The sequence below is a fragment of the Saimiri boliviensis genome, chromosome 2 (genome assembly GCF_048565385.1).
Source record: "Saimiri boliviensis isolate mSaiBol1 chromosome 2, mSaiBol1.pri, whole genome shotgun sequence".
Taxonomy (NCBI): domain Eukaryota; kingdom Metazoa; phylum Chordata; class Mammalia; order Primates; family Cebidae; genus Saimiri; species Saimiri boliviensis.
The window spans coordinates 217,136,340-217,163,445 of NC_133450.1; the positions used below are offsets into that span (position 1 = coordinate 217,136,340).

General features: G+C 58.9%; 1 protein-coding gene across 1 annotated transcript; it reads left to right on the forward strand.

Moving 5' to 3' along the window:
• The first annotated feature begins 4,808 nt into the window (after positions 1-4,808).
• ADGRD2 (adhesion G protein-coupled receptor D2) lies at positions 4,809-26,857 on the forward strand. The gene is made up of 27 exons (XM_074390415.1): positions 4,809-4,892; positions 5,873-5,965; positions 6,352-6,415; positions 6,770-6,982; positions 7,294-7,935; positions 8,267-8,365; positions 8,755-8,840; positions 9,114-9,398; positions 10,945-11,056; positions 11,741-11,875; positions 12,373-12,496; positions 12,798-12,901; positions 14,989-15,146; positions 15,898-16,001; positions 16,260-16,362; positions 16,658-16,811; positions 17,328-17,461; positions 17,538-17,653; positions 18,587-18,707; positions 21,739-21,780; positions 21,873-21,914; positions 22,645-22,703; positions 23,680-23,842; positions 23,945-24,112; positions 24,477-24,630; positions 25,034-25,094; positions 26,680-26,857. The coding sequence occupies exons 2-27, from the start codon at positions 5,930-5,932 to the stop codon at positions 26,855-26,857; spliced, it is 3,657 nt and encodes a 1,218-aa protein (XP_074246516.1). The 5' UTR covers positions 4,809-4,892; positions 5,873-5,929.
• The last annotated feature ends 249 nt before the right edge of the window (positions 26,858-27,106 follow it).

The window sequence follows — 27,106 nt, forward strand, 5'->3', positions numbered from 1 at the left end:
TGACAGGAAATTTGAGTGAGGTACAGAGTATTGAGATATAATTCACATATCACGTGCCCATTTAAAGTGTTTGGCTCAATGGTTTTTACTGCATTCACAGCTGGGCAACCAACTGTCGGCATAAAAAATTTTAGAACATTTCCATCACCTCAGAAAGGTGATGTACCCTAGCAATTACTCAGTCACATCAGGTAGAAATGTGTTTTAACACAGAGAGAAAGAGATGGGGTCTTGCTCTGTCACCCAGGCTGGAGTGTGGTGGCACAATCTGGACTCACTGCAACCTCTGCCTCCCAGGTTCAAGTGATTCTCCTGCCTCAGCCTCTCCAGTAGCTGGGATTATAGGTACCTGCCACCACGCCCAGCTAATTTTTGTATTTTTAGTAGAGACGGGGGTTTTGCCATGTTGGCCAGGATGGATGGTTTTGAATGCTTGACCTCAGGGGATCTGCCTACCTTGGCCTCCCAAAGTGCTGGGATTACAGGTGTGAGCCACCACGCCTGGCCAAATAGGTCTTTATTGAGCACCTGCTGTGTGCCAGGCTCCAGGCCAGGCGTGTCACAGATCATCTGAAACCAAAAGCAGACATGTGACTTATTCAAGTCCCTATGCTGGCTGGTGGCAGAAGGGGGCCTGGAATAGGGGATGGAGGGTAGGCAGAAGTTCTGACTCCCAGCTCAAGGCTACTGCACCAGCTGCTTCCACGTTTTACTTCCTGAGCTGCCCCAGTGACAGGAGGGGAAATTGGGCGTCGGTGGGAGGGGCTTCTTTTTTCTCCCAGGCTGAGGAGGGCCCTGCCACAGGTTGACACTAAATAGTTGTTTCACCCTCCGGTGGCCACAAGCAGCAGTGCAGGTGCAGCTGGGCCTTGGGGGCCCAGGAGGCAGAGTCCCTTCCCACTGTCCCCAGCACCAGCACCCTCAAACACACACAAGGCGTCTGTCTGGGTGTGACTAGGTCTGTTGGACCATTCCAAAGCACTCTGTAGAGCATAACCTGGGTGCTGGAGGCAGGTGGGCGGACAAGTTCCTGACATTTGCGGAGATCAGGGCATTCCTGAGGCAGGAGGTCAGGGAAAGTATCCCAGAGACCTGGAGGAAAAATGGAAATGAACCAGAAAAGACCAGGGGGCGGGTCTGTCTATTCCTAAGCGGGGGGAGTGGCCCATGCAGAGGCCTGGGGATTTCACTCTGGCTGGAAGGTACGGGGAACAGGCACAGTGAAGGAGGAGCCACGGCTGGGGTGGACGGACTGAGCCACGGGAGGAAGGGTGAACTTTCTCCTGGAGACACTAGGGAGCCACAGAAGGATTGTGAGCAGGGGAGAGACAGAATCAGAGAGAAATGTTATGGGGTTTCTTTTCTCATTCTCTCTCTCTTTTTTTTTTTTTTTTTTAATATAAGCTGAATAGATGGGAAATTTTAGAAAGATCAGCCTGACTGCTGACTGCTGTATGGGAGGGGCTGGAGCGGGCCGAGGAAGCCGTGACAGTGCCAGTTCTGGGCCCATCCTGGACACTCGAGGCCCAGGGTTTGTAGGGGCACGAGGGAGGGGAAGGGATCCTACTTTGTCTACAAAGCAGGAGCAGGCCCCCTCGAAGAAAAATGACAGTGATCCCAACACTCCAAATCTCCTCACAGCCATGTTAGATGCCCCCAGGAGAAAGAGGTGATTCTCAACAGTCTGTGGAAGAAGAAACAGAATGAAGAAACTGCCGGGGTCACATAAAAGCTGGTCGATGGCCAAGCCTCAATTCTGGGGGGATTAAGGTGACCCCAAAGTGAAAACATCCCAGTGGCCGGCTCTTCCTTTCAAAATACATGGCCCTGGGCTATGGGGGGGTTTAGCTGAGGAGCCGGGGTGAGGACCCAATGTCCTCAGGCCACCTTCCAGGCTCCCTTGGGTCCTGGCAGACCTCAGGCTTCCCACCTGATGTACCCAGACAATGAGCCTGAGGTCTGCAGTGGGTTTCGTCCAACCACAGCCAGCAGGCTTTGTCCTTGGAGACAAGCAGCCTGTCACAGCTGCCCGCTGTAAAGCGGATGGATGGCCCTTGGCTACCAGCCGGACGATGCCCACGCTCTGCAAAAGGGAGATTAGGCCAGCCAGGGCCCAAACCAGTCCCAACCGCTCAGGCCTCAAATCGGGGTCCACTGATGCCCTGCCCCTCCGTGGTACCTGGCCATCTTCAGGAGTGATTCCTGAAAATGTGATCCCCTAGAGGGGAGGCAGTTGGGCTGGGGCAGCCAGGGCAGGGACATTGCCAAAGGTGGGAAGGTCGTTGCTTAAGATAGAGAGATTTGGGGTGGGACAGGAAGGGCATGGTGAGGAGGCCAGAAGGTACACGAAGGAGACTGGCGGGACTGGGGTTCGGAGGCTGCCCTGCAGTCAACCCCTTCCTCGCTTTGTGACCTTGCGCCAGTCCCTTGGTGACTTTGGACTCAGTTTGCACATGCGTAAAATGGGCTCCCAAGAATCCCTGCCTTGAGTGAGGTGGTGCAAGCGTAGGAAGGCCCAGCCAGGGCCAAGCGGAGCGAGGCTTCATCTTTGGCCTGTCCTTCCACCCTTCTCACTGGCTCTGGCAACTGGGACTGGGTGGGAAGTGGGTGGGTCGCAAACAGAAGGGAACCAAGTCCTGCCCACGTTTTCCTGGCCCAGGAACCTGGGAGATGCCCTGAGCTCTGCCTCACGCAGAGGCCTCTTGTGTCCCAATTTTTAACTTGAAAATGATCAAACCCAGAGAAAAACGGAAAGAATAGCACATGGAACGCCAATATATCTTCCACTTTGATTCCCCCTTTGTGGGAAGTAAAAAGTTCCTCTTCACAGTTTCCTTTCTTGGTAAAGAATAAATCGTAAGTGTGCTGATTACTCTTTGTTAAGCCCTATCCAACGTGGCTGTTTGACATGCTTATAGGCACGTAGTACATTCTGTGTCCTTGTACTTTAACCAAGATATCTGTGCTGGGCGCGCTCACAGGCATGTCCCGGCTTGCAGCCTATCCCCTTAACTGTTTAGAAAAGTTTTAAGTTATTAGCCAATCAGGTGTTAGTTTAGATTGTGAGGTCTGGCTCCAACACAGGGAGATCAGACACAGCAGTAAGGATAACCCCAAATGCGTCAGGGATAACATGTCTGCTTTTCCTTGGTTCCTTGTACTCTCATGGCCAGATGGCTAGCGAGGGTACCCTTCCTGCAGTGCAGGAAGTGAAAAAGTAAAAATTGCTTTGCTGAGAGATCCTTTGTCTCAGTGCTGATTTTTCTTGGCGGCACCCAAGCATTTGTTTGCAACACCCTCCTTCTTCTTAAAATAAACCATCATAAGAGCAAGACCCTGTCTCAATACATATATTAAGTATATATAAAATAAAATATATTATATATATATAAAATGTGTAAAACAAAATAAAAATTGTTGCCAGCAAGCTTTTTTTGGAGGGAGGTCAGAGCCTCGCTCTGTCACCCAGGCTGGAATGCAGTGGCATGATCAACACTGCTTCCTCAACCTTCCAGGTTCAAGTGATCCTCACACTGCAGCCTCCCAAGTAGCTGGGACTCCAGGTGTGCACCATCACATCCAGCTAATTTTAAATTTTTTGTAGAGACAGGGTCTCCCTGTGTTGCCTAGGTTGGTCTCAAACTCCTGGCCTCAAACTATCCACCTGTCCGGGCCTCCCAAAGTGCTATGACTACAGGCATGTGACATTGCACCCGGCCTGGCAAGCTACCTTTTAAATATGTTTTTGACAAGAATGCAAATGGACTGTGTGCCAGGCACCATGTACTAGCTACGGGCTTGATACATGTTAAGTCCAAGTAACTTAAATCTCACAGCAACTCCATGAATTATGCACTATTTATCATACACACATTACCGATGGGGAAACTGTGGCTTGGAGAAGAAATGAGGTGCCATGCCTTAGGTCAGAGTCATCATGAACTTGGATGAACCTGGATGGATCTATCTGCCCGCAAAGTCTGGCCCTGAGGTCATTCAGTTTAACCCAGGAGTCCCTGCTACTGAGGCCAGGGAGGTATGCCCCCTGGTCCCTACTCCATACGTCCATGGGGGATCTTTGCCTCTGCATCCCCCCACCCCCTCAGCCTCCCTCTGCAGCCCTTGCCCTGGCTCTACCCCTATTCCCTTCCCCAGACAGGCTCTCCCTGCCCTCCCTGCAGTACCTTTAGAATGGCCTGGATGAAGATCCAGAGAGCCAGGTTCAAGGCCCAGTTCAGCCACTGGCCTAACCAGGGGTGAGAGCCCTCAGTTCTTCTCTGGAAAATGGGTGCGCCCTTCCCCAGCCCTTTCTCGCAGCAGGTGGAAGGTACAGGAGAAGCATCCTGTAGGGAGCCCGCTCAGGGCAGGTTAGGCCAGGCACTGAGTGCTCCCTCCTCCCCAACCATCTTCCACTAGTTTGGTTTGGATCCAAGCCTCACAAGTGGCCCCTTCTAATCAGGTGACTTGAACCCCTGTGTTTGGGGGAGAAGTGACAACAGGCCCGGGGCGAGTGCCTGAAGCTTTCCTCCCACCCACCCCAGGAGGCAGGTAAGTCTCTGGCCGAGCCAGGTCAGGGGCCCAAGAGAGCGGGGAGGGGAGTTGAAAGGGGCGTGGCCAGGGGGAGGGAATCACCTGTGGCCGAGGGGCGGGGTCTCCTAGCACCGCCCCGTGCACCACCCAGGGCCCGCCTCCGCCTCCCCGACTTCAGTTCCCGCAGACGCCTCGCAGACAGGCGCCGGGCCAGGCAAAGCGGCTGAGGAACTGGAGCTGGGAACAGGGGAGGGACCAGCGGGTGAAGGGGAGGCCCCTGACTCAGGCCTTGGCGCCTCGCGGAAGAGGGACGCGCAGTGGCGGACAAACTTCGCATCTCTCTCTCGGACCTCAACGAGTTGGTGAGCAAGAAAAGTGGGTGCCAAGGGGCTTGAGGGCGCGAATGCAGGCAGAGGTGAACGAGGGAGTGCTTCTCAGAGTCCAAAATGCGGGAGCCATCGCATTCTCTGGTGAGGGGAGGATTTTCGTGCTGTCTGGAAGAGGGAAAAGGGGTCAATGATCACTGGTGATGGCTCAGGCGCCATCACCAGGTGGCAGGAGGCCGGGTGGCGGGACACCGTTTCTGAGGCACATTTTGCGTAATGCCAGGGCTGGAGCAGAGACCCATGAGGCTCTTCCCTGCCTGCAGAGCCCCCCCAGGTTGCCGGGAGTGACCCCCAAATCACCAGGGTTAACGTATCCCCGCTGACCACAGCGCCTGGCTGTGGCACACCCACCAGCAGTGCTGGATGGCTGAAGGGACTGCAAGCGGAACCTGGAGGAGGTGCCACTGAGAGACGGGGAGGCCAGTCCAGGCAGAAGGGATGGCATGATCACAGGTCCGGAGAAGGGAGACTCAGAAAGGGACGCATCTTGGGGAGCAGGGGAAAGGTGGCTGCATCGAGGGGCAGTGGACAGCTGAGGCTAGGGAACTCAGCAGAGGCCTGACCAAGCAGAGCTTTGAATGCCGAGCAGAGAACCCCAAAGAACACAGAGAAGCCCACCTAGCCCTGAGGTTCCCCCATCCCCCACAGGGACCCTGAGCTCTGTTTTGCCCCTCTCTGGCCAGCGCCTGCTGCTGCCTCCCCCTCTCCCAGCTCTCCAGGGAGACAGTGTTTCCCTGCTTCAGTACTGAAGGGGCTCCTGGAGACCATCTTTTGTGCAAGTAAATGTCGTCCCCAGTGGGTGAGCCACCCCATCCTGGGCTCCCAGCCCACTGGTTGGCTCCCAGCTCAGTGGGGTCTGGGAGCCAAATAAAGGGCAAAGGGACCCTGCAGAAGTCCAAGGGGGAAGCGAGGCAGGACTCCGAGCTGCTTTCCTCTTGCTTTGTTTTTTTCCTTAGTCCATGCTGGCCCGCCTGTGACCCCTGCTGTCTGTCACCTGCTCTGCTGGATCCAAGATGGCCCCGTGGTGCTACTGTCTCCTCTGCCTTCTGGTACCTACACTTCTGGGAGGGCAGTGCCAGGGAGGAGGTCAAGGGGACTCACAGCTTGGAAGGTTCCGAGTGGCCATCCCACCTCATGAGGTCACCGCAAAGGTCACACAAGACGAGCCCCAGCACAGATGGAATAAAAGCCCTCCCTAAGGGCAACCCCGCTTACTCATCAGCCTGTTTACTCCTCACCCAGGGAAAAGGCTCAGGGCTGCGAAGGGACCTCCCAAGATCACACTCTGGGTGGTGGGATTTGAATCCAGGTCTGGCTGCAGAGCCTGCAGCTTCCACTGAATCCCCCTCTCCCAGCCACCCCCAGAGTAGGCATTCAATAACTGCAAGTGTGGGGGAGGGCAGCCCCAACCTCTGCCTGTTTTCTTCTCTCCCAGATCAGGAGTCTCTCGGGGACCCCTTCCAATTCCCCAGGTAAATCAAGGAGCCTTTGGGCCCCAGGTTGGTATGAGGGATCCCCCAGGGAGGGTTCCTGTCCCCCAGCTAAGCAAGTCTGTGGTCCCGGGGGTACACCAGCCTAGGATGCAAAGGAAGGGAAGAAAGACACTTGGTTCCACACCCACCAGACCAGGCCCTGCAAGGAAAGCTTCACCGGTCTCCATCTCATTCCTGCGATTGTGCAGATGATGGAACAAACTCTGCAAGAGGACAGGACTCAGCCGGCCAGACACGGCCAGAGTTCAGCCCCATCCAGGCCTGAATGACTCCAAACCCAGTGTCCTTAGCTCCACCCAGCCCTGGAAGGGTCAGATGGCCACAAAATGCACCCCGCACTGTCTCTCCTATCATTTTCAGCCCCCGTGGCCCCCGGCGAGGTGGCAGAGACTGCAGGTGGGGTGTGCAAGTTCTCTGCACAGCGGCTGAGCTGGTGGCAGGCCCAAGAGTCCTGCGAGCAGCAGTTTGGCCACCTGGCACTGCAGCCCCCTGATGGGGTTCTTGTTTCACGGCTGCGCGACCCAGTCTGGATGGGCCAAAGAGAGGCCCCTCTGCGGAGACCCCCACAGAGGCGTAAGTGTGGGCCCCTGGGAAATGGGAGCAAGGGGCAGAGGCTCTGGTGACCTTCAGAGATGACAGCCCACAGTGACCACACTTGCAGAATGAGCCAGGAATAAGACGCTTACATCTCCGGCTTCCCTTGCCCTGGACTGGACATCCCGGCCTGACTCCTGGGCAGCAGAATGCTAGCCCTCATTTCCTCCTTCCTGAGGCTGGGAGGCACCCCAAAGCCTGGAGGGGCCCCACCCTTGCGGAGGCAGGAGCAGGACCGTATACACAACACAGGTGAGAAAACTGAGGTCGCGGCCCACGTGTCCCCGCAGGTATGCACACCACCCCCGCGCTGGTGTTCGGCGAGAGGACAGCTGACCGGGCGGCGCGGCTGCGGAGCCCCCTGCCCGAGTTGGCGGCGCTGACTGCGTGTGCTCACCTGCAGTGGGACTGTGCCTCGCCTGACGCCGCCACTCTCTTCTCCGTTGCCGCACCAGCGCTGCCCAACGCGCTGCAGCTGCGCGCCTTCGCCGAGCCGGGGGGCGTGGTGCGCGCTGCGCTGGTGGTGCGTGGGCACCACGGGCCCTTCCTCGCCGCCTTCCGCGCCGACGGCCGCTGGCACCATGTGTGCGCCACGTGGGAGCAGCGGGGCGGGCGCTGGGCGCTGTTCTCCGACGGGAGGCGGCGCGCTGGGGCGCGGGGTCTAGGCGCGGGCCACCCGGTGCCGTCTGGCGGCATCCTGGTGCTGGGCCAGGATCAGGACTCTCTGGGCGGCGGCTTCTCGGCGCGTGACGCCTTCAGCGGCAACCTCACTGATTTCCATCTGTGGGCGCGGGCGCTGAGCCCCGCGCAACTGCACCGGGCACGGACCTGCGCGCCGCCCCACGAGGGCCTGCTCTTCCGCTGGGACCCGGGCGCTCTGGACGTCGCGCCCTCGCTGCTGCCCACGGTGTGGGTGCGCCTGCTCTGTCCCGGTACTGGCCGCCCCGCCTCGGCCCCACCCCACGGCCGTGAATCCTTCCCTTCAGTCCCTGGGACTCGACCCACCCCCTTGCCAACCAAGCCACGCCCAGCTCTGGCCACGCCCTCTCCCGGCCAGCTGGCCTGCGAGTTCCAGCATCAGCTTGTTCCCAGCAGCCTGGGGCTCTACGCTCGTGCCCTGGCCGCCTTACCCCAACCCCGTGCCGGCCACGGTGTCCCTCTCTCAGGTCTCACATTGTCCCCTAACCCCCGGGCAGTGCGTCCTGGCTCGCCAGGGTGCGCAGAACTCCTAGGGAACACTGACACCTCCCCGGGCCCTGTCAGTGCCCTCCGAGGAGTGCCCCACATGGAATCCGGGACCTCGCACCGAGGGCTCGGAGCTCTGCCTGGAGCCGCAGCCCTTCCTCTGCTGCTACCGGACAGGTGCGCCCTGGCTGTGGCCCTGGGCTCTGCTGAAGGGGAAGCAGGTGTGGAACGGAGTAGATTGAGAAGGGAGTGAACTATTGACAAAGTCTGGGAATTCAGAGTCTTCCCAAAGCTTTCAAGGTCTCCATGGAGTCTAGCCTACAGAGCAGTGGGTCTAGACAGACCTGAGGGTGAATCCCAATTGTGTGACCTTGGGCAAGCTCTTTGGCCATTCTGTGCCTCAGTTTCCCCATCAAGAACACTGTGTGTAAGACTCTGGACACACAACCATCAAGGTGCTCTTCTTCCCCTGGGCAGCACGTGGTGGGTGGAGGTCCCTTAGCAGGCTGGCCACCTCTGGGCAGAGGCATTGCCTGGGGTCCAGCCTGGCATCCCCTCCTCTGCAGAGACCTATCGGCGGCTGCAGGATGCCCAATCGTGGCCTGGCCAGGATGTTATCAGCCGGGTCAATGCCTTGGCCAATGACATTGTGGTGAGCTCCCTTACAGGGGCTGGAGAGCCTGGGGGCTTCGTGGGTCACCTTGCTGTACCTCAGTTTCCTCCCCTGTAAAGGGGACACACCCCTGGTGTGTCTGCAGGAATTGAGGCCATTCAGGCTCCCTATTCTGTATCCCCTGAGAGTTGGGGGCTTGTGATAAGTTTGATGGGTTCCCACTTAGAAGACCCTGGCAGAGCCCAAGTGTGGCCCCTGTGGGGATCCCCTCATGACAACGAGACCCAGATTCAGTGGCTCCTCTGTCCACAGCTCTTTCCAGACCCCCTCTCTGAAGCGCGTGGGGCCCTGTCCCCGGCAGAGGCCTCCAGCTTCCTGGGCCTTCTGGAGCATGTCCTGGCAATGGAGGTGTCTTCTCTGGGGCCAGCCGCACTGCTGGCTGTTGTGTGCTTCCTGAAGAGGGTGGTGGCCATCGGGGCTGGGGAGCCGGAGCTGTTGCTGTCAGGGCCGTGGGAGCAGCTGGGCCAGGGCGTTGTATCCGTGGCCAGCCTGGTCCTGGAGGAGCAGGTGGCTGACGCATGGCTGTCCATCCATGAGGTGAGGCTGGCAGGGCTGGGTGGGGCAGGGACTTGGGCTGTAGTTCCAGCCTAGCCACCAGCTGGTTGTGTAGCCATAGGAGAGTCAGCACCCAGCTCCAGGCTCCATCTCTGCACCCATCAGGAGAAGCTTCTCTTTTGTCTATTTGATAAGTTGAACTTCCACAAACAACTGCCCTTAAGGCCAGGCGTGGTGGCTCCTGCCTGTAATCCCAGTACTTTGGGAAGCCAAGGCAGGTGGTTCACTTGAAGTCAGGAGTTCAAGACCAGCCTGGCCAACATGGTGAAAGCCTGTCTTTACTAAAAATACAAAAATTAGCCAGGTGTTGTAGCAGGTGCCTGTAATCCCAGCTACCTGGGATGCTGAGGCAGGAGAATCACTTAAACCCGGGAGGCAGAGGTTGCAGTGAGCCAAGATTGCACCACTGTGTTCCAGCCTGGGTGACAGAATGAGACTGTCTCAAAAAACAAAACAAAACCAAAACCAAAAAACAACTGCACTTGAACAAAAGCTTCTGCAGCTAAATGAAGTGGTGAAGAGCCGCCAGTCAGTAAGAGCCTCCCCCACCTCCAAGAATCTGCTAACCACCTTAAGTGGGGCAGCTATGCCAAGTGGATGGTCCACCTTGTCTGCCTAAACAGCCGAGACACTCTGGACAACATTAGAGGTCCTATCCAGATGCAGAGGCTGTTGGAAACTTCGTTCTGGCAGAAGTGGCTGTCAGCCTGGGAGTGATCAACCCAGAGCAGGGAAGGAACAAGAATCATGAACAGTGCCTGCAAATTCTCTGGGGCTGAGGGAGCAAACATGGCCCCCCGTGAGCCTCAGAGGACAGAACTGGGACTAAGACATGGGGGTAGGGGAAAGACAGCATAACACAGGCAGCTGGTTCTGTGGAATGGTGCACCACAGGTAATGAGCTCCCCATCCTGGGAAGTGTGCAAGCCCACAGTTGATTAGGGCTCCAAGGCACTTCGGTAGACTGGGGAAAGCTAGACTGAAGTTCAGTTTTCTCCCCTGGGGAATGGGGATGATCACACCGCCCTTGCTAAGGCAATGGAGAGGCATTAAGGGATGAACAGTGTGACTTGCCCAGCACAGAGTAGGCGCCCCATAAATGCATGTTCCTCTCCTCCCTCCTTGCTCCCGCTACCCACATCCCCATGGCTTTCCTTTTGGAATCGCAGTGTTGCACACCCATTATAGGTCTAGCACTGAGCCACAGTGAAGGCAGAGGCATGGCCCAGCCTTCAGAATGTGCTGTAGTTGGCAAACAGGCCAGCAGGCACAGAGCGCTCGAAGGTTTGACTGGAGGATGGGGTGGCTGGGAGACAGAATTGACTGGCTGAAGGAGGCTGGGGCAGGCAGGGCTTCAAATGTCAATCTGAGGACCCAGGACTTGATCCTGGAGGCCCTAAAGAGCCACGGAGGGTCTGGCGAGGGCGGGACCACCTCCCAGATCATGGAGCATTTTTCCCCAGCGCTCTGGGCAGGCGGCAGTGGGGTGCAGAGTGTGACAGGGAGCTGAGATGCCGCGTCCTCACAGGTGGTTGGCGGGCCTATGGCCCTGGTGGCGAGTGTGCAGCAGCTGGCACCGCTGCTGAGCACCATGATGACCTCAGAGCGGCCCCGAATGAGCATCCAGCACCGCCATGCTGGTGAGCCTGCACCCACCGGCCCACACGGCTGGACTCCGCCCTCTTTCCTCAGCCCTGGTGACAGCTGTCTGTGCCTCCACAGACACTTCATTCTGGTTGCTGCCTTTGCGCATGCTGTGCCCTGCATCCAGGATGCCCTCTCTCCCTTGATCTCCCAACAAACGCTTATACCTCCTTCAGAACCCTGTGTGGGCAACACTCCCTCTAGGAAGCCTTTCTGTTTTAGCTCTCTCCTCCTCTAAGAGATAGTTCCTCCTGCCTCTGTTACCCCAGAACCTTGAAGGTGTCTTTCCTTGCACTTCTGGTAATCACATAATGGGAGGTCTCCCTCCACGGGACCCTCCCTGAGCGGTAGGGCTGTTTCTGAGCCGTCTCTAATCTCCAGGCCAAGCCCAAGTGCACGCTCCTCGACTGTTTATAGCCTGAGTGGGGGTGCATCTGTGGTGGAGCTTCAGGTACAAACCCGTGTCCCTCAGGCATCCACGTTTCTGTTGACTCATCGGTATTTGCGTCCTGCCTCTTGGTGACCCCCCTCTTTCTCAGTGGCGCCCTTCCCCTAGATTTGAAAAAGTCAGATTTGCTTTGGGCAAGTTGCTGCAACTCTCCGAGCAGGAATGGTGGCCTCCTGGGCCTCCAGAAAGACCTCCGTCCGAGGTCCAGCCACCCAGCCTCATTTATCCCCAGGCCTGGAGGTGCGGAGCTTACGGTTGAAGGAGGCCAGCAGGAGCGGCTGCTTATTTACGATGCCTGGTGGACGTCCCGAAGGCCCCGGCCACATCCACATTCCTGCGGGTGAAATGAGGCGACTCCTTCGGAAAGGTGGGTGAGGATGAGGGGGTGGCCAGAGCCCTGCTGGGTTCTGGGTCAAACCTCAGCTCTAACCATTGCCAGCTGTGCTGCTCATCTTTCAGAGCCTCAGTTTCCTCGTCTGTAAGATGGGCACATTGCTATTTGCCTTGTGGCTTATGAGGTTAAAAGCACCCACCGCATAGTGGTGTTCACTTAGTCTCCTCCACTGAACCACACACCCTCAAGAGTGGGTGGTGGGGGGAGACCCCTCCGCATGATGCCATGCAGGGGTGGGGGATCGGGCAAGGGGCAAAGGGACTTGGAGTTGTGAGGTTAAGCACCTGGACTGTAGCTGGTGGAATTTAGGCTCTGCCACGTCTTAGATATGTGATCTTAGGGAAGTCATTTAACCTCTCTGAGCCTCAGTTTCCCTATCTGTAGAGTGGGGAGAGCATCATCCTCAGGGCCAACTGGTGGTACTTGCCCAGCCACCGGGTGTTGCCTTGATGCCCCTTCCACTCAGCCAGGCCTCTCTGGAGTCACCGTGATTCATAGCTGGTTCACCTCCAGAGTCTTCCAGCAGACCCTGTGGGGGCTGGGCCCAGAGCCCCAGGCCCCTGCCAGCTCAGAGGAGGCAAACAGGGTGCAGAGGTGAGTAGGTACCACCTGGAGGGCTGTGAGGGCCTGAGTCCCCTTCCCAGGGAGGGCCACACACTTCTACACCTGCCAGAGGTGAACATAAAACTCTTGTTTGGGGTTCTGGCTTCCATGTTGGGACTTACCCAAGTTACCAGCAAGTCCCTAAGGCAAGACTGAACCAGGTGCCATAATTCCTGCTATCTCTTTGGACACAGAGGCTGCCTCCTCCACCATAGGGACCTGGGTGACACGCCCCAGCCAGGCACCATCCCTCCTCCACAGCCAACCTTGAAAGCTCTCATTCTTCCCACAGGTTCCTAAGCACCCAGGTGGGGTCAGCCATCATCTCCTCTGAAGTGTGGGACGAAACTGGAGAGGTCAGCATGGCCGTGAACTTTCATCTGCAACACCAGGCCCAGGTACTGGGTGGCGCTTCTGGGAAGCCGGCATCCTGGTGCACTTATCCTGGCTCAGTTCCCCCAACCCTCAATATGTATTCATTGGACAACCAAGGACTAATAATGCACGCAGAATATACCTGCGAGGCACCTCCATTGCCCTCAAGGGAATGGAGAGAGAAGCGACTGACTGCAGGGTCACCTTATGGCAGGGCCCACAGATACACAGCATTCATTTAATCCTCCAGCTGCAAAGAGATCGAGACCATCCTGACCAGCACAGTGAAACCCCATCTCTATTAAAAATACAAAAATTAGCTGGGCATGGTGGCACACGCCTGTGGTCCCAGCTACTCAGGAGGCTGAGGCAGGAGAATCGCTTGAACCCGGGAGGCGGAGGTTGCAGTGAGCCGAGATCACACCATTGTACTCCAGTCTGGGCAACAGAACGAGACTCCATCTCAAAAATCTCTCCATAAGGCCGGGCGCCGTGGCTCACGCCTGTAATCCCAGCACTTTGGGAGGCCGAGGCAGGTGGATCACAAGGTCAAGAGATGAAGACCATCCTGGTCAACACAGTGAAACCCTGTCTCTACTAAAAATACAAAAAATTAGCTGGGCATGGTGGTGCGTGCCTGTAATCCCAGCTACTCAGGAGGCTGAGGCAGGAGAATTGCCTGAACCCAGGAGGCGGAGGTTATGGTGAGCGGAGATCACACCATTGCAGTCCAGCCTGGGTAACAAGAGTGAAACTCCATCTAAAAAAAAAAAAAAAAAAAAAAAAAAAAAAAAATCTCTCCCTATCAGTAGCCAGCAGCCTGTGTGCAAGGAGGGGAGACGGGCAGTTCCTTAGCCGCTCCTCGGTGATATGACGGCTGCTCAGCTCCTTCTCAGTTTTCCACCTTGCTTATCATGCTGGAATGAGGGTCTGCACTCCTCTCCTCCCTCTGCCTCCGCTCTGCCCTTTCACCATGACGCATGGTGGGCAACCCCCCGGTCCCTCAAACCCAGAGTCTCCAGTATCCCTACCTCCTCCTGATCTCTCTCCTTGCCCATTCACACTCACACCTACCCTGTGCCCCCCAATCTATGCTCATGCGCCGGGCCTGTCCCTGTCTCCTGCCCCCAGGCCTTCCGTCAGAAGCTGGTGGAGCCTGTCTGTGCTTTCTGGAACTTCAGTATCAGGTGAGTTTCCATTTGCAGGTTCTTTAACCAGGCTGGAGTGCAGTAGCACAATATTAGCACACTACAACCTCCACCTCCTGGGTTCAAGTGATTCTCCTGCCTCAACCTTCTTCGTAGCTGGGATTACAGGCAGGCACCACCACCCCCGACTATTTTTGCATTTTTAGTAGAGACCAGGTTTTGCCATGATGGCCAGTCTGGCCTCAAACTCCTGACCTCAGGTGATCCACCCGCCTCAGCCTCCCAAACTGCTGGGATTACAGGTGTGAGCCACAGAGCCTGGCCTCTAAGACAATTTTTTTTTTTTTTTTTTTTTTTTTTTTTTAAGAACAAAAAATATGGAACGCTTCACGAATTTGCGTGAAAAAGACATCGACTCTGCTTGGGGATGAGGCGGGACGCATGGTTTTGGTTTTGGCCTTCGCCTTTTGGGGGTGACTCCAGGCTCCTCCCTGCTCCAGGACAAGCTGGGGCAGGAGGATGTATCACCCAGGGGCTAGTGAGCTCCCTGTCACAGGAGATATGTGAAGGAGGAGGCACTCACTCTGTGAAGTGCCTTGGAAGAGACTCATCTTGTCAAATGGGTATTGAACTTGATCTATCTGAGGCCAGGGCCCCAGGGCTCTTGACGGAGCAGAGCAGGCTCCAGGGGTTAGCCTGGCTCCCAGCCTTAGATCTTTAGCTGAGATAGGGAACCTTGGTCCCAGGGGCTCAGTAATTAATGAAGTTGATAAATGGCAATCACTGGTATCAGCCCGGCCCTCCTGCCATCCTAAGAATGTCAAGCACATTTTACAGGTGAAAAACTGGGGCCCAGGAAGGGGCGGTGACTCGCCAAGGTCACGTAGCTGCTTAGAGGCAGGGCAGTGACTGGCCCCTGCTCGCCCCTGGCCCCCTCACCCTCTTGTCCACCTTATCTCAAAAGCCCTCTGTTCCCTCCCCATCCCCCAAGCCCATATACAGGGGGTGCCTGGGCCACCATGGGCTGCTCCGTGGCTGCGCTGTACCGGGACTCCACCGCCTGCTTCTGCAACCACAGCACCAGCTTTGCGATCCTGCTGCAGGTCTATGATGTACAGGTGAGTGCGGGCGGGAGGGGCGTCAGGAGGGGGTTCTCAGCCGAAGGTGAAGAGCCAACAGGTAGTAAGAAGAGGTCTTTGGCTGGACACAGTGGTTCATGCCTATAATCCCAGCCCTTTGGGAAGCTGAGGTGGGTAGATCACGAGGTTCGGAGCTCAAGACCAGCCTGGCCAAGATGATGAAACCCCGTCTCTACTAAAAATATAAAAATTAGCTAGGCATGGTGGTGGGCGCCTGTAATCCCAGCTACTCGGGACACTGAGGCAGGGAATTGCTTGAACCCGGGAGACGGAGGTTGCAGGGAGCCGAGATCATGCCACTGTACTCCAGTCTGGGCAACACAGTGAGACTCCATCTCAAAAAAAAAAAAAAAAAAAAAAAAAGCCTCTGAGGGATGCCAGCTTTCATAGACTGTCTGGGACAGGGCTGGGCACAGTGGCTTATGCCTGTTGTCCCAGCACTGTGGGGGGCCTTGAGCCCAGGAGTTCAAGACCAGCCTGGGCAACGTGGAAACCCCATCCCTCCCTGCGGCCATGTCTGTCAGTGCTCTGAGTAGCTGTCCGATCAGTGGAATACGGGTCATTTGGGGTCAGTCTAGGGAGAGAAGGACGCGCCCATGCCTGCTTATTAAATGCCTACTGCGAGCAGGCCCGGGCCCTGCTTCCAGGCGAATGCGGCGTGGGGGGCCTTAGAGTCACCAGGCGGGGCGATCTGGGTGGTGCCGGGAGGTTTCTCTGTCCCTCCACACAGAGAGGCCCCGAGGAGGAGTCGCTGCTGAGGACCCTCTCGTTTGTGGGCTGTGGCGTGTCCTTCTGCGCTCTCACCACCACCTTCCTGCTCTTCCTGGCGGCCGGGTGAGGAGAACGCACCACTGTGACCTGGTGGCCCGGGCCCTCCCCGCCCCGCACAGGCCTCCATGTCTCCATCAGTCGGGTGTCCATCCTTGGCCCCAGAGAGCCTCGGTCTGAGCCTCTCCTTAGGATGTGCTGAGCCCCGCAGAGCTGCCCTCTTTCTCTCCATCTGCCCAGGCAGGGGACCAGGCGGGGCAGGGCCCTACAGGGTGTGAGGATTGGCAGTGGTGTCCTTGTTAACTGACTCCTCTGCCCCTCCAGGGTCCCCAAGTCGGAGCGAACCACAGTGCACAAGAACCTCACCTTCTCCCTGGCCTCTGCCGAGAGCTTCCTCATGGCCAGCGAGTGGGCCAGGGGTAATGAGGTGGGCAGCCGGTGGGTGGGCTGAGAGTGGGGGAGGCCTGGGGAAGTGCCTGCGGGCTTTTCTAGGGTGACCCCCCACCCCCCGACATTTTCACATGGCTTCATTTCCCTGGGGAGGAGCAGGACCCAGGGAAGAAAGACCCTAAATGGTGGGCAGGGCACAGGCGGCTGCCCAGAGGCCTTACCCACTGGCACTTCTTTGGGTTGGCAAGGCCAGGCTGGGCATGGGGCCCCAGAGCCGGCCTGCACCTGCAGCTGACCTCGGACCTCTGTGGGGACCCCCTGCCCTCCCACAGGTGGCGTGTGTGGCTGTCACCATTGCCATGCACTTCCTCTTCCTGGTGGCGTTCTCCTGGATGCTGGTGGAGGGGCTGCTGCTGTGGAGCAAGGTGGTGGCCGTGAGCATGCGCCCTGGCCCACGCATGTGGCTCTACCACGCTACCGGCTGGGGTGAGGCCTGCTCTGTGCTGTACCTTGAACCCCAGACCCTGCCATCTAACATGGCTCTCGCCCAGCACTCAGCACCCAGCAGTCAGCATCCAGCACTTAGCATCACCCAGCACCCAGCACCACCCAGCCCCATCTCTGACATGACCTCAATTCCCCAGTTCTATTAACTTTCAATTTACCCAACCCCGTTCCTCATCCTCCTCCTCCACCTCACGGCCTTCCTCCCCATCCCCACTGCTGTCTCCACGAATCTGTGGCCAGCCAGTTGCCCAGCCTCCGCCTCTGGAGATGCCCAGCCATGGCCTCCAAAGCAGCCTCAGCTCTCCCAACTGCCAAACTACTGTGGCCCCAGTGCCACCCCAACAGTATCAGAGTCCCCAGCTCTGCTCCTTGGGCCTCCCCAGTGTCCCCAGTACAACCTCCAATACGGGACAGCTACAGCTTGCAGGGGGGGTACTGGGTCCTGGAGAGGAAAGAGCAGGTGACCTGGCCCTGAGGCCCCGTCTCCCTCCCTAGGCGTGCCTGTGGGCATCGTGGCGGCCACCCTGGCCACACGCCCTCATGACTATGTGGCCCCTGGACACTGCTGGCTCAGTGTGCACACAGACACCATCTGGGCCTTCGTGGGGCCTGTGCTCTTCGTGCTGACTGTGAGCTGGGGACCTGCAGGGGAGGGACATGTTGGGGACGGGGAAGTCCCCTCGCCCACTGACCCCAGGTCTCCAGGCCAACACCTGCATCCTGGCCCGTGTGGTGATGGTCACCGTGTCCAGCGCCCGCCACCGTGCCCGCATGTTGAGCCCACAGCCCTGCCTGCAGCAGCAGATCCGGACCCAGATATGGTGAGGGCCTGGAATGGGAGGACAAGAGGAAGCAAGGAGTGCTGGCGCCAGGCAGGAGGCTCACTGGGTGAGAGCGCGTGCAACTCTGTGTCCAGAGCGTGGCCAAGTGGCCGTGCCCGAGTCCGTATTATGTGGGTATACTCAAGTCCCTGTGTCTGTTTCACACACACGTGGGCATGTCAACATGTGTCAACATGCACCCCTGCGTGTCACATGTGGGGATGGTCACTGATCCATGTGAGGGGTGTGGACACCAGCCACTGTTCAGGGTGCACTCTCTGCAGAAGGTACTGATGGCCTGCAGGGGATAAAGTAGGGGAGATGCTCCATTCAGGTTACCCCCAGAAGTTCAGGTTCAGGGTGAGAGGCTCTGGGTCCTTGTTCCTGCCAAAGACCCCCATTGCCCTCTGGGGTCACGCTCGGAGAGGGGGATCCCACCCGCCTTCTTCCCCAGCCCTGCCTCCTTGCTGGCCTTTCTTTTCCCCACCCATCCTCCACCAAGTATAGGGCAGCCCAAGCTGGGGGATCCCCAAAAAGCCAGGGAACCCCAGGGCCCTTAGAGAGGAAGAAGGGAGTCTTTCTGACCCCATTCCTGCTGGTCCTACTGTTCAGGCCTCAGTCCCCACTCTGGACAGCTGCCACCCCATTCCTTCCAACCAAGTTGGGAGCTGGGACCCCATCTCCCAAGTGCCACTACCCTACTTCATGCCACCTCTGTCTTTGAGGAGGGGGCAACAAAGTCCAGTCCAGTCACAGGTCCTGGCTCCCCCTCAGTCCTGCTGAGCCATGGTGCCCCTCAGTCCTGCTGAGCCATGGTTCCGGCCCTCAGCTCCTGCCCCTCTCTAGTCATTTACAGGTGCTGCTCTCCCTGGAACCCTGCAGGGAGCGCCCTAGGCCCCCCAACCCCCATCAGCCCTGTCTGACCTCCTACAGGGCCACAGTGAAGCCTGTGCTGGTCCTGCTGCCCGTCCTGGGCCTGACCTGGCTGGTTGGCATCCTGGTGCACCTGAGCCCCGCCTGGGCCTACGCTGCCGTGGGCCTCAACTCCGTCCAGGTACCTCCACGCCCCAACCTTCTGGGACGAGGCCCTGATGCGCATGGAAGCTGAGAGGGGATGACGGGTGTGCCAGGGCCTGGGGAGGGGTGAGCTCGCCATCCTGGGAGGCATTCAACAACAACTGGGACATTCTATCAAAGAAGAGGTTTTGAGGGTGGGAGTGGGAACAGGTAGCCTCCAATCAACCAGCTTTTAGGGCCCCTCTGCCAGCTGGGGAGGCTGAGGCCCAGAAAGAGTGCGCTTGGACACTCAGAGTCCAGCAGAAATTCCAGCCTCTAGGCTGATGCCAGAGCCACTCGGTTCTTGCCAGGAGGCTGGGGAGGCACAGGGCATCGGTCACCTCCCTTTGGGGTCTTCAGCCTGCTGGGATGGCAGTTTAGAAGAGGATTTGCTGAGAAGGCGGGTGCTCGACCCGCGTTAGGAAGGGCCTGGGCTCTGCGGCCACTCGCGGCCTGTGTTCTGGAACCACCGGGAGGGGGCCGCTAAGTCCCTCTGGCAGGTCTGTGGGGGACCAGAACATTAACTGAAGCGACAGCTGGGGGGCTGGGTGCTGGGACTCAGGGAGACCCCCCGAGGCCCTTCCCAGCCCCTCCCTTTCCCTCAACCTCCCTGGACCATCCCCCCCAGGCACAGTCCCATCACCTGCACCCCATGCCCCCTGTTTTCCCAGTGCAGGTCCCTCTCAGGGCCAAAAGGTAGGTGTCCAACCTCATTCACTCTCCGGAAGTAATTTGTGTCCTTCTATAATCAGCTGTAGCTCACACTTACCCTGGTGGACTGAACCTTGTTGTAAGGTTTGGACAAGTGGCACCAGGCCTCAGTTTCTACATCTCCATGAAGGGGATTAGATTCCCACCTGCCTCGTGGGTTTGTCGTGGGGTTCAGCTGACATAACATTTGCCAAGGCTACACACAATCCCTGGCACGTGCCAGGAGCCCACAAGGGTGAACTCATTTGTTCAGTTGTTCAACATGCACCTCCCCAGCACCTCCCTGGCCAGGGCTGGCCTGCACGCTGGGGGACATGGAGGTGCCCAGGATCAAAGAATTCTGTGACATTCTCTGCCTGAGGGAGAGACAGACATCAAAACCACAGTGTGTCATGGCTGAGGCCGAGAGCCAAGGGACTCCCAAGGCAGTGTGGGGACAGAGGAGCAGCTCAGCAGAGGCAGCATGGGCCTCCTGGAGGGGGTCACTCTCAGAGAATGTTTGGTTTTTTGTTTTGTTTTGTTTTTTTTTTGAGACGGAGTTTCGCTCTTGTTACCCAGGCTGGAGTGCAATGGCGCGATCTCGGCTCACCGCAACCTCCACCTCCTGGGTTCAGGCAATTCTCCTGCCTCAGCCTCCTGAGTAGCTGGGATTACAGGCACGTACCACCATGCCCAGCTAATTTTTTGTATTTTTAGTAGAGACGGGGTTTCACCATGTTGACCAGGATGGTCTCGATCTCTCGACCTCGTGATCCACCCGCCTCGGCCTCCCAAAGTGCTGGGATTACAGGCTTGAGCCACCGCGCCCGGCCAGAGAATGTTTTAAGCTGGGGCGGAGGGGGCATGGTGGGGTCCAATGGTGGAGAGATATGAGGGGTAAGGCTGGTGAGAAATGGGCCAGAAGGGAGTCGGGGGGCGGTGCAGACAATGTGGGGTCCACAAAGCTGTTGCAAAGAGCTCAGACAGCGGGTGCAGTGGCTCATGCCAGTAACCCCAGCACTTTGGGAGGCCAAGGCAGGCAGCTCACCTGAGGTCAGGAGTTCGAGATCAGCCTGATAAACATGGAGAAACCCCATCTCTACTAAAAATACAAAATCAGCCAGGCATGGTGGCAAATGCCTGTAATCCCAGCTATCCAGCCTGGGCAACATGAGTGAAAACTCTGTCTAAAAAAAAGCCCCCCCCACCCCCCCCCACACACACACACAGAGCTCAGATTTTGTCCCCGGGTAGTTGGGAGCCAGGCAGGGGATCAGGCAGGTGCTGGTGTTCTGAGGTAGGCATTTGGAAAGATGTCTTTGGATGGTGAGGAGAAAGCAGAAGGAAATGGGATGAAGAAGGCAGTGCAGAGGCTGCAGAGAAAGAACAGGCTGCGGGTGGGGGCCTGGGAGGCTTCGGGGTCTGTCTTGGAAAGTGGGGGTGGTGGTATCATCTTAGTTGGTGCCCGGGCAGCAGGAGGACCAGCCAGGCTCTTGGGCTCCAGCTTTCAGCCCTGGGAGGCTGGAAGGCCCCAAGGAATCACAGGCCCTCACCTGTGCTTCCCCCCAACCCCCCGCCCCCGCCTGGGCCGCAGCACAGGAGCGACTGCCTGAGACATTGCCCAGGGGGGATCCCAGGATGGCCTCAGGGCTGGGTCATCTGCTGGGCCATACTGGAGCTTGGGATCCATTGCTCTGTCCAACACCCCCACCTCCTGGTCTCTCCATCAAATGGAGAGAATGAATCCACCCCCGCCACCGAGCTGCTGTGAGGGTCAAGTGAGAGCCCAAATGTGATGGTGCGGCTGGGTGGTGAGGCCTTCTTGGTACCCCAGTTGTGGGGAGGGGGAGCTGACTCCACCCCAGCCACTGTGTGAGTCCATCATGTGCATCCCCGGCCTCACCTTCACTTTCCAGAAGAGACAGAAGCTCAGGGATGTGAGGGCCACTCAGCTAGAGGCACAGTGAGAAGGCACTCATGGGGCTGTTGTCCCCTGACCTGACTGGGCCTTAGAGGTTAGGTCCCACTCCCTACCCCTTGGTGGGGCACGGAGGACTGGCATCAGAGAGGCTCCCTCGTGGACAGAGGCTGAAGGCCGGCATTGCATGGGGCAAAGCCCCTCCTGGTCCCATCCTGCTGAATGCCACAGCTGCCCCTCCAAGGGTGGGCACCAGGGCAGGGCTGACTTCATGCCCATCAGCCAGTCTCTGGGCATCTCTGCAAGGGTCTCTGGCGGGGGGGGGGGTGCGCCAGAACTCCAGGCAAGGCCAGGCTGTGGGGGATGGGACAGGGCCAGGCTCCCGGCTGAGGCGTCCCCCACTCCCTGGGTCTGTCCTCAGGGGCCGTACATCTTCCTGGTCTATGGTGCCTGCAATGAGGAGGTGAGTTTGGGGGCGCCAGCTGCAGGGAGCGGGGTCCAAGGGGTGGGGAGGGTCCCGCCTTGGGGACCACTGACCTCCAAGTGTTTCCCCAGGTGCGGAGCGCCCTGCAGAGGATGGCTGAGAAGAAGGTGGCTGTGCTGCTCAGGGCAATGGGGGCATGGGTGAGGGTGGGAGGCCTCCAGGGCCAGGTCCCAGCCCCCACTCCCTCTCCTTTCAGTCCCGTGCCAGCCCTGCCAGCAGGGGAACCAGCCTGAGGCCCCCAGGTCCCTGGGAGGCAGACCAAAGCAGCCCCGGGGCCTTGGCTCCACCCCGGAGACACATGGCTCTCAGAGGTACTCTTAGCACCCAGTGGGAGAGCCGCCCAGTGCCTCAGTTTCCCCAGCATTCAGGTCGAGCTGGGAGGACAAGGTCCTATTGGCCCATCTGAAAAAAGGAAACCAGGGCCCTGGGACTTGAGGAATGTCCTGTCACTCGCTCCCCACTGCTAGGAAACCAGGGCTCCTGGGGCCTGGCCCAGGCTTGGGGCTTGTCCAGGTCACCTTCCCTGGGGCTCCATGCAGACAGGTTTGGGGGACTCCCGGAGGTGGTAAGTACATGGGGTCAGACTCCGAGCAGGGCATGGGTTGAGTGACTTCAAGGCCAGGCCAGGGGTTCCCATCCTAGCTCCCAGTACCCCCTGTATGCCCTGGCCATGTTCCCCTCCGTCTACGGGCCTCATTACTAATCTCATTACTAATCTGTGGGGTGAATCTTGGAGCAGATTCACAGCGATTTTTATCCTAAAGGTCCCACTCCCTGGATGGAAGCGCCGAGAGAGGGCTTCCTGCTTTCGTGTCTCTCCAAAGTTTGCGTTTTCCCCATTAGGGACCTACGGCCCTAGAAACCCCTCAGCCTTCTCCTCCATCGCAAACCCGGAGAGACAGGTGAGGCTGCAATAGGGTGGGTCCCACAGGGCTCTGCCAGGGGGTGGCAAGGCCGGCCGGCAGGGTCAGGAAGCCACAGGGCTGGGGGTAGGGCCGTGGTGGGGGCTTCCCCGGGATTTGTTTCTCTGTTCCTGGATTGAAGGGTCCAGGGAGGGGAGCTGCTGGCCGCAAGCTGGCAGAGGCCCCTATAGCCAAGGGCCCCCAGGGCAAGGGGCGGCAGAAGGAGCGGGGGCCACCCCCGTGACAGCCCCTCTGTCCTCAGGCTGTGGAACTGACAGCGTTCAAAGCTTCAGGTACAGTCCCCACCTCAGGGGGTCCCCTCTTTCCTTTTTGGGACTGTACCAGGATGGAAGTGATTTGAAATCAATCATACCCAACCCCCCACAATTGCAGAGGCTCTCTCCTCCCTTGGCAGGTCCTCTGGGAGCACTGGGGGCCTGGCGGGGAGCATGCAGTGCCCCTTGGGAGGGGTTCACTAGAGAATAGGTCGTGGAACCCTACTGAGAGCGGGCACTGCCGAGGCGCACAGCCTGCCTTCCTCTGTCCTCCGCCATCTCCGCCCCACAAGCCCAGCACACCTCCTCACCCTCTGAGGGCTTCGTCCTGACGCCCTGGGATTCGGAGCCTTCCAAACCCACTGAGGGACAGCGCTTTCCTCCGAAGCTGCGGGTCCCCAGCTGGACAGCTGATAGGGGCATGATGGGGGCTGGGGGACTGTAGGAGGCTGAGGACACCCCAGGTGCGACTCAGGGAGAGGAGCCTGAGTCCTGGCTCCCCTGGGGAGCTCAGCCGGGCCCAGGGGAGCCATGGGACCCTGCCCGCTGGCCGCCTCCCTGAAGGGACACTCCCTCCATCTGAAACCCACACGCCCCAGCCTCAGCCAGGTGACTGTTTCCAGCGAAAGCAAGAGCCCTGTCCAGGCTCCCCCAGGGCCAGGTTCAGGCCTCAGCGCAGGCACCTGCTGATTCTGATCCAGTAACAGGAAAGTGGAGGTGCCTTTCTCCACCCATTGGGCGGATGAGGAAGCTGAGGCACAGAAAGTGGCAGCCGCTAGCCAGAGCCCGCACAGAACCAGGGCCAGGCCCCCACTGGCGCAGATGGGGGACCCGAGGCACAGCAGTAGCCACGTGGGTGTAAGCGTAGGGCCAAGTGAACCTGGTTCCCTGGGATCGCAGGCCCCGGCCAGCCCCCACCCCCGGCTGGCGTCTTGGTCCGGGGAGTCTCAGCTTCCCCTTCTGCAGAATGGGCTGGAGGCTCCCCCAACAGGCTCGCCCAGGCGCCCCCCGGGGCCAGATCGCCCCTCCCCCACCCTCCCCGCCCCCACCCGCGGGCGCCGCGGCTGCGGGAACAAGAGAGCGGCGGCGGCGCCTCTGCGCTCAAGTGACGGCGCCTTTGTCTCCGCTGAATGGGTGCGTTGCTAGGGCCGCTCGTAGCAACGGAGCCGCTTCCACCTGGGCCCCACCCTCCGGACCCTCCACCCGGCCGGGCTCTCCGGACGCCCCCGCTTCCAGTCCCCACCCAACTCCGCAGCCCACTCAGCGGGGACTGGAGGCGCGGGGCAGCGGGAGCTGCCGGGCTGTGTCCCTCGCGGACCGCCACCGCCCCTCCTAAAAGGCCTCGGAGCCCTAGGGGCACGCGAGGATGGAGAAACTGAGACGCACAGAGGAGACTGGCCGGGGTCTCCCCCATCTTCAGTTCCCAGAGCCCTTCCATCCCCAGCTTCTCCACCAGGACCCTCTGCCAGCCCAGCCCAAGGGCGCACTTTCCCACTAGGTTTTTAAAGCGTGCCCGGGAAACTCGCAGCCAAACCCTGCCCAGCTCAGCGCTGCCGGGACCCCAGACCCCAGAACGGCGCAGCGGGAGTCCTCGAGAGCCAACAGCGGCCCCTGCTCCCGCGGCCTCAGCCCCTCGCTTTCCCTAAAGGAGTGTGAGCCCCAGCCCCAAGCTCCCCTAACCCACTGAGTCCCCAGGCTCTGCCTGTGATCTGCTCCTTTCCACCTGCCCCCGAAGTTCCAATGGGCCCTGCGGTGTCTGGTAATAAATAGGACCGTTGGGCTCTCCTGTCCTCTGCGAGTCCTGGCCTGGGCAGAGAGGATGCAAGGCTCTCTGGGAGGAGGCAGGAAGCCAGAGAAGCTGCGCTTGGCTTTGGGACTCCAGGGCCTCAGCCTCATCATCAGGGTAGGCGCAGCCAGCGTTTATGAGCGCCTGCTGTATCCCTGGAGGGAGGGCTGAGCCCTTTACCATCTTAGAGCCCTGAGCCACCATCACTCCTGCTGTACAGAGGACACAGGCTCAGACCAGTCAGGCCTGGGGTCTCCCGGGCCCTGTAGCACAGGGGACAGGGGTGGCGGTCGGTGTGAGTGGGGGCCCCAGCTCGAAGACAGCTCGAAGGTCAGTTGTGAGTCTGGATGCTTCTAAGTCACGCCGTGGGACCAGGACCTGCCACCACCCATTATGTGGCTGTGGGCAAGGTCATTCTGAATCTTGGTCTCTTCTTGTTAGAATGGGCTTCAGGGCAGGGAGGGGAGCAGGGATGGCATGAGGGCTCTGCACCAGGCCTGGTGCCAGGGTGGACCCCAAGGCCAGAGGCAGGGAAGTGAGGGCCCAGGCGGCCAATGCTGTCCTGCTGACACCGGCCTGGCTCACATCCTGCTGGGGCCAGGGGAGGTGGGGCAGCGCTGGCTGAGAAGCAGCCAGGACGCAGTGAGGCACCCAGAGCTCCCAGAAGCCTCCAGCTTCCATGCTGGACCCCACCTGGGTTGATTCTGGGACAAAATCTGTTCAGGGTGTTGGCCCCACCCACACAGGTACGGGGTCTCAGGTGCTTCTTGCTGGGGATGGCTGTGGCCTCTGGATGCTCCGTCCGTCTTCTGTAGAATGGGGTACATCATGCCCACCCAACGACCATTCGAGGGGTCTGCACAGTCTTGGGCTTGGTTCCTGGCACAGCCCTCAGCAGGCACTCAGGAAGCGTCAGCTGTGGCCTGAGACAGATGTCCAGGGCTGTAGGAGCCAGAGCCTGTGGCCCAGAGGAGGTTCAAGGCCTTGAAGGCGCCAGGCTGGGGAGGCAGTCCAGAGAGAAGACAGCATGGCTCCACAGGGCCAGCAGAACCCTGCTCCTGTGCTGGGAACCCTGGGCCAAGTATGGCACTCTATCCCTAGCAGGGACAGGAGGGGCGGGACCCTGAAGGGGCAGCAAGGAGGTAGGGCACTGGGCCTCCCGACTGCCTGCATCTCAGCATCCTCACCTTCGGCGGGCTCCTGTCTCCCCCAAAACCAATCATATGGGCTGTGGGGGAGGGGACAAAGGTGGGACCAAGGGATCCTTTCCCATCCCCCACCCCCACCCCGTTCCATATCCCTCCTGCCCCCTACACACACCCTCTTTACTCTCCAGCCAGAGTAACTTCTCTTAGGTCCCAAAACATGGCCGCTAACACCCCTCCATCCTTCTGCTTCCACCGTTCCCTCTGCCTGGACTGCCCCTAGCTCCTATCTTGCTGGTGAACTCCTGGGCATCCTTCAAAACCCAGTTTGGAGGACACCTCTGCTACAAAGTCTTCCTGTTCTCCAGACCCCTCATCTCTCCCAGGAGCAGGGTCAATCACTTTCTGATCTTGTCTGTCTCAGTTATATTAAGTATCACAGCAGACTACAGTCTGGTTAAGACAGTCTCCACCTACAAGGCTGGACATTGCCCAGGGCAGAAGCTAGGGCATCTGCAGGTGCCAGGAAGAAGAGGGGCACCTTTTTCTTTGCATAAAAGCCACTGTCAAGCTGTGTGCCTGTGGCTATATCGCCCTAGAGGGGACACGTTTTTCTAATTTGCATGAAGGCCGGGGTGGTCCTGGAGATGAGCTGGTCAAACTGGTCAAAGTGGATCAGGATTGATGGAGCTTTGCATGGTGGAGCTTTGCATGGTGCCCCTCTCAGCTGTGTGACCTTCAGCAAGTTGTTGTGGCCCTCTGTGCCTCAGTTTCCTCATCTGTAACCTGGGGATGCCTCCTATGGAAGTGGCTGCAAAGAGCAGTAGGTGCGACCAGATGGGGCAGGAAACGCTGGGCAGGGGGCCTGGAGCGGAGGAGGAAGAGGAAGCCTCGGATGGCGGCGGTGCTCACTGCCGCCACCACGTGGGGCCGGGGTGGAATCTGTGAGGGACGTGGCAGGGCAGACAGGAAAGGGCCAGGGCTTTGAGGGTTCTGGTCTCCCAGGTCTGTGGCTCATGGGCCCTTGGCAAGTGCCTTTCCCTCCTGGAGTACAACCCGTGCCTCACAGGGCTGCTTCCAGGACAGTGGGATGAGGGGAGCACACAGTAGGTGCCCCTTAAATGGCTGCTCCTTCTGCCCCACAATAGGGGGCTGAGCTGGCAAGGCCAGGACACAACAGGCAGAGAGGCAACAGCA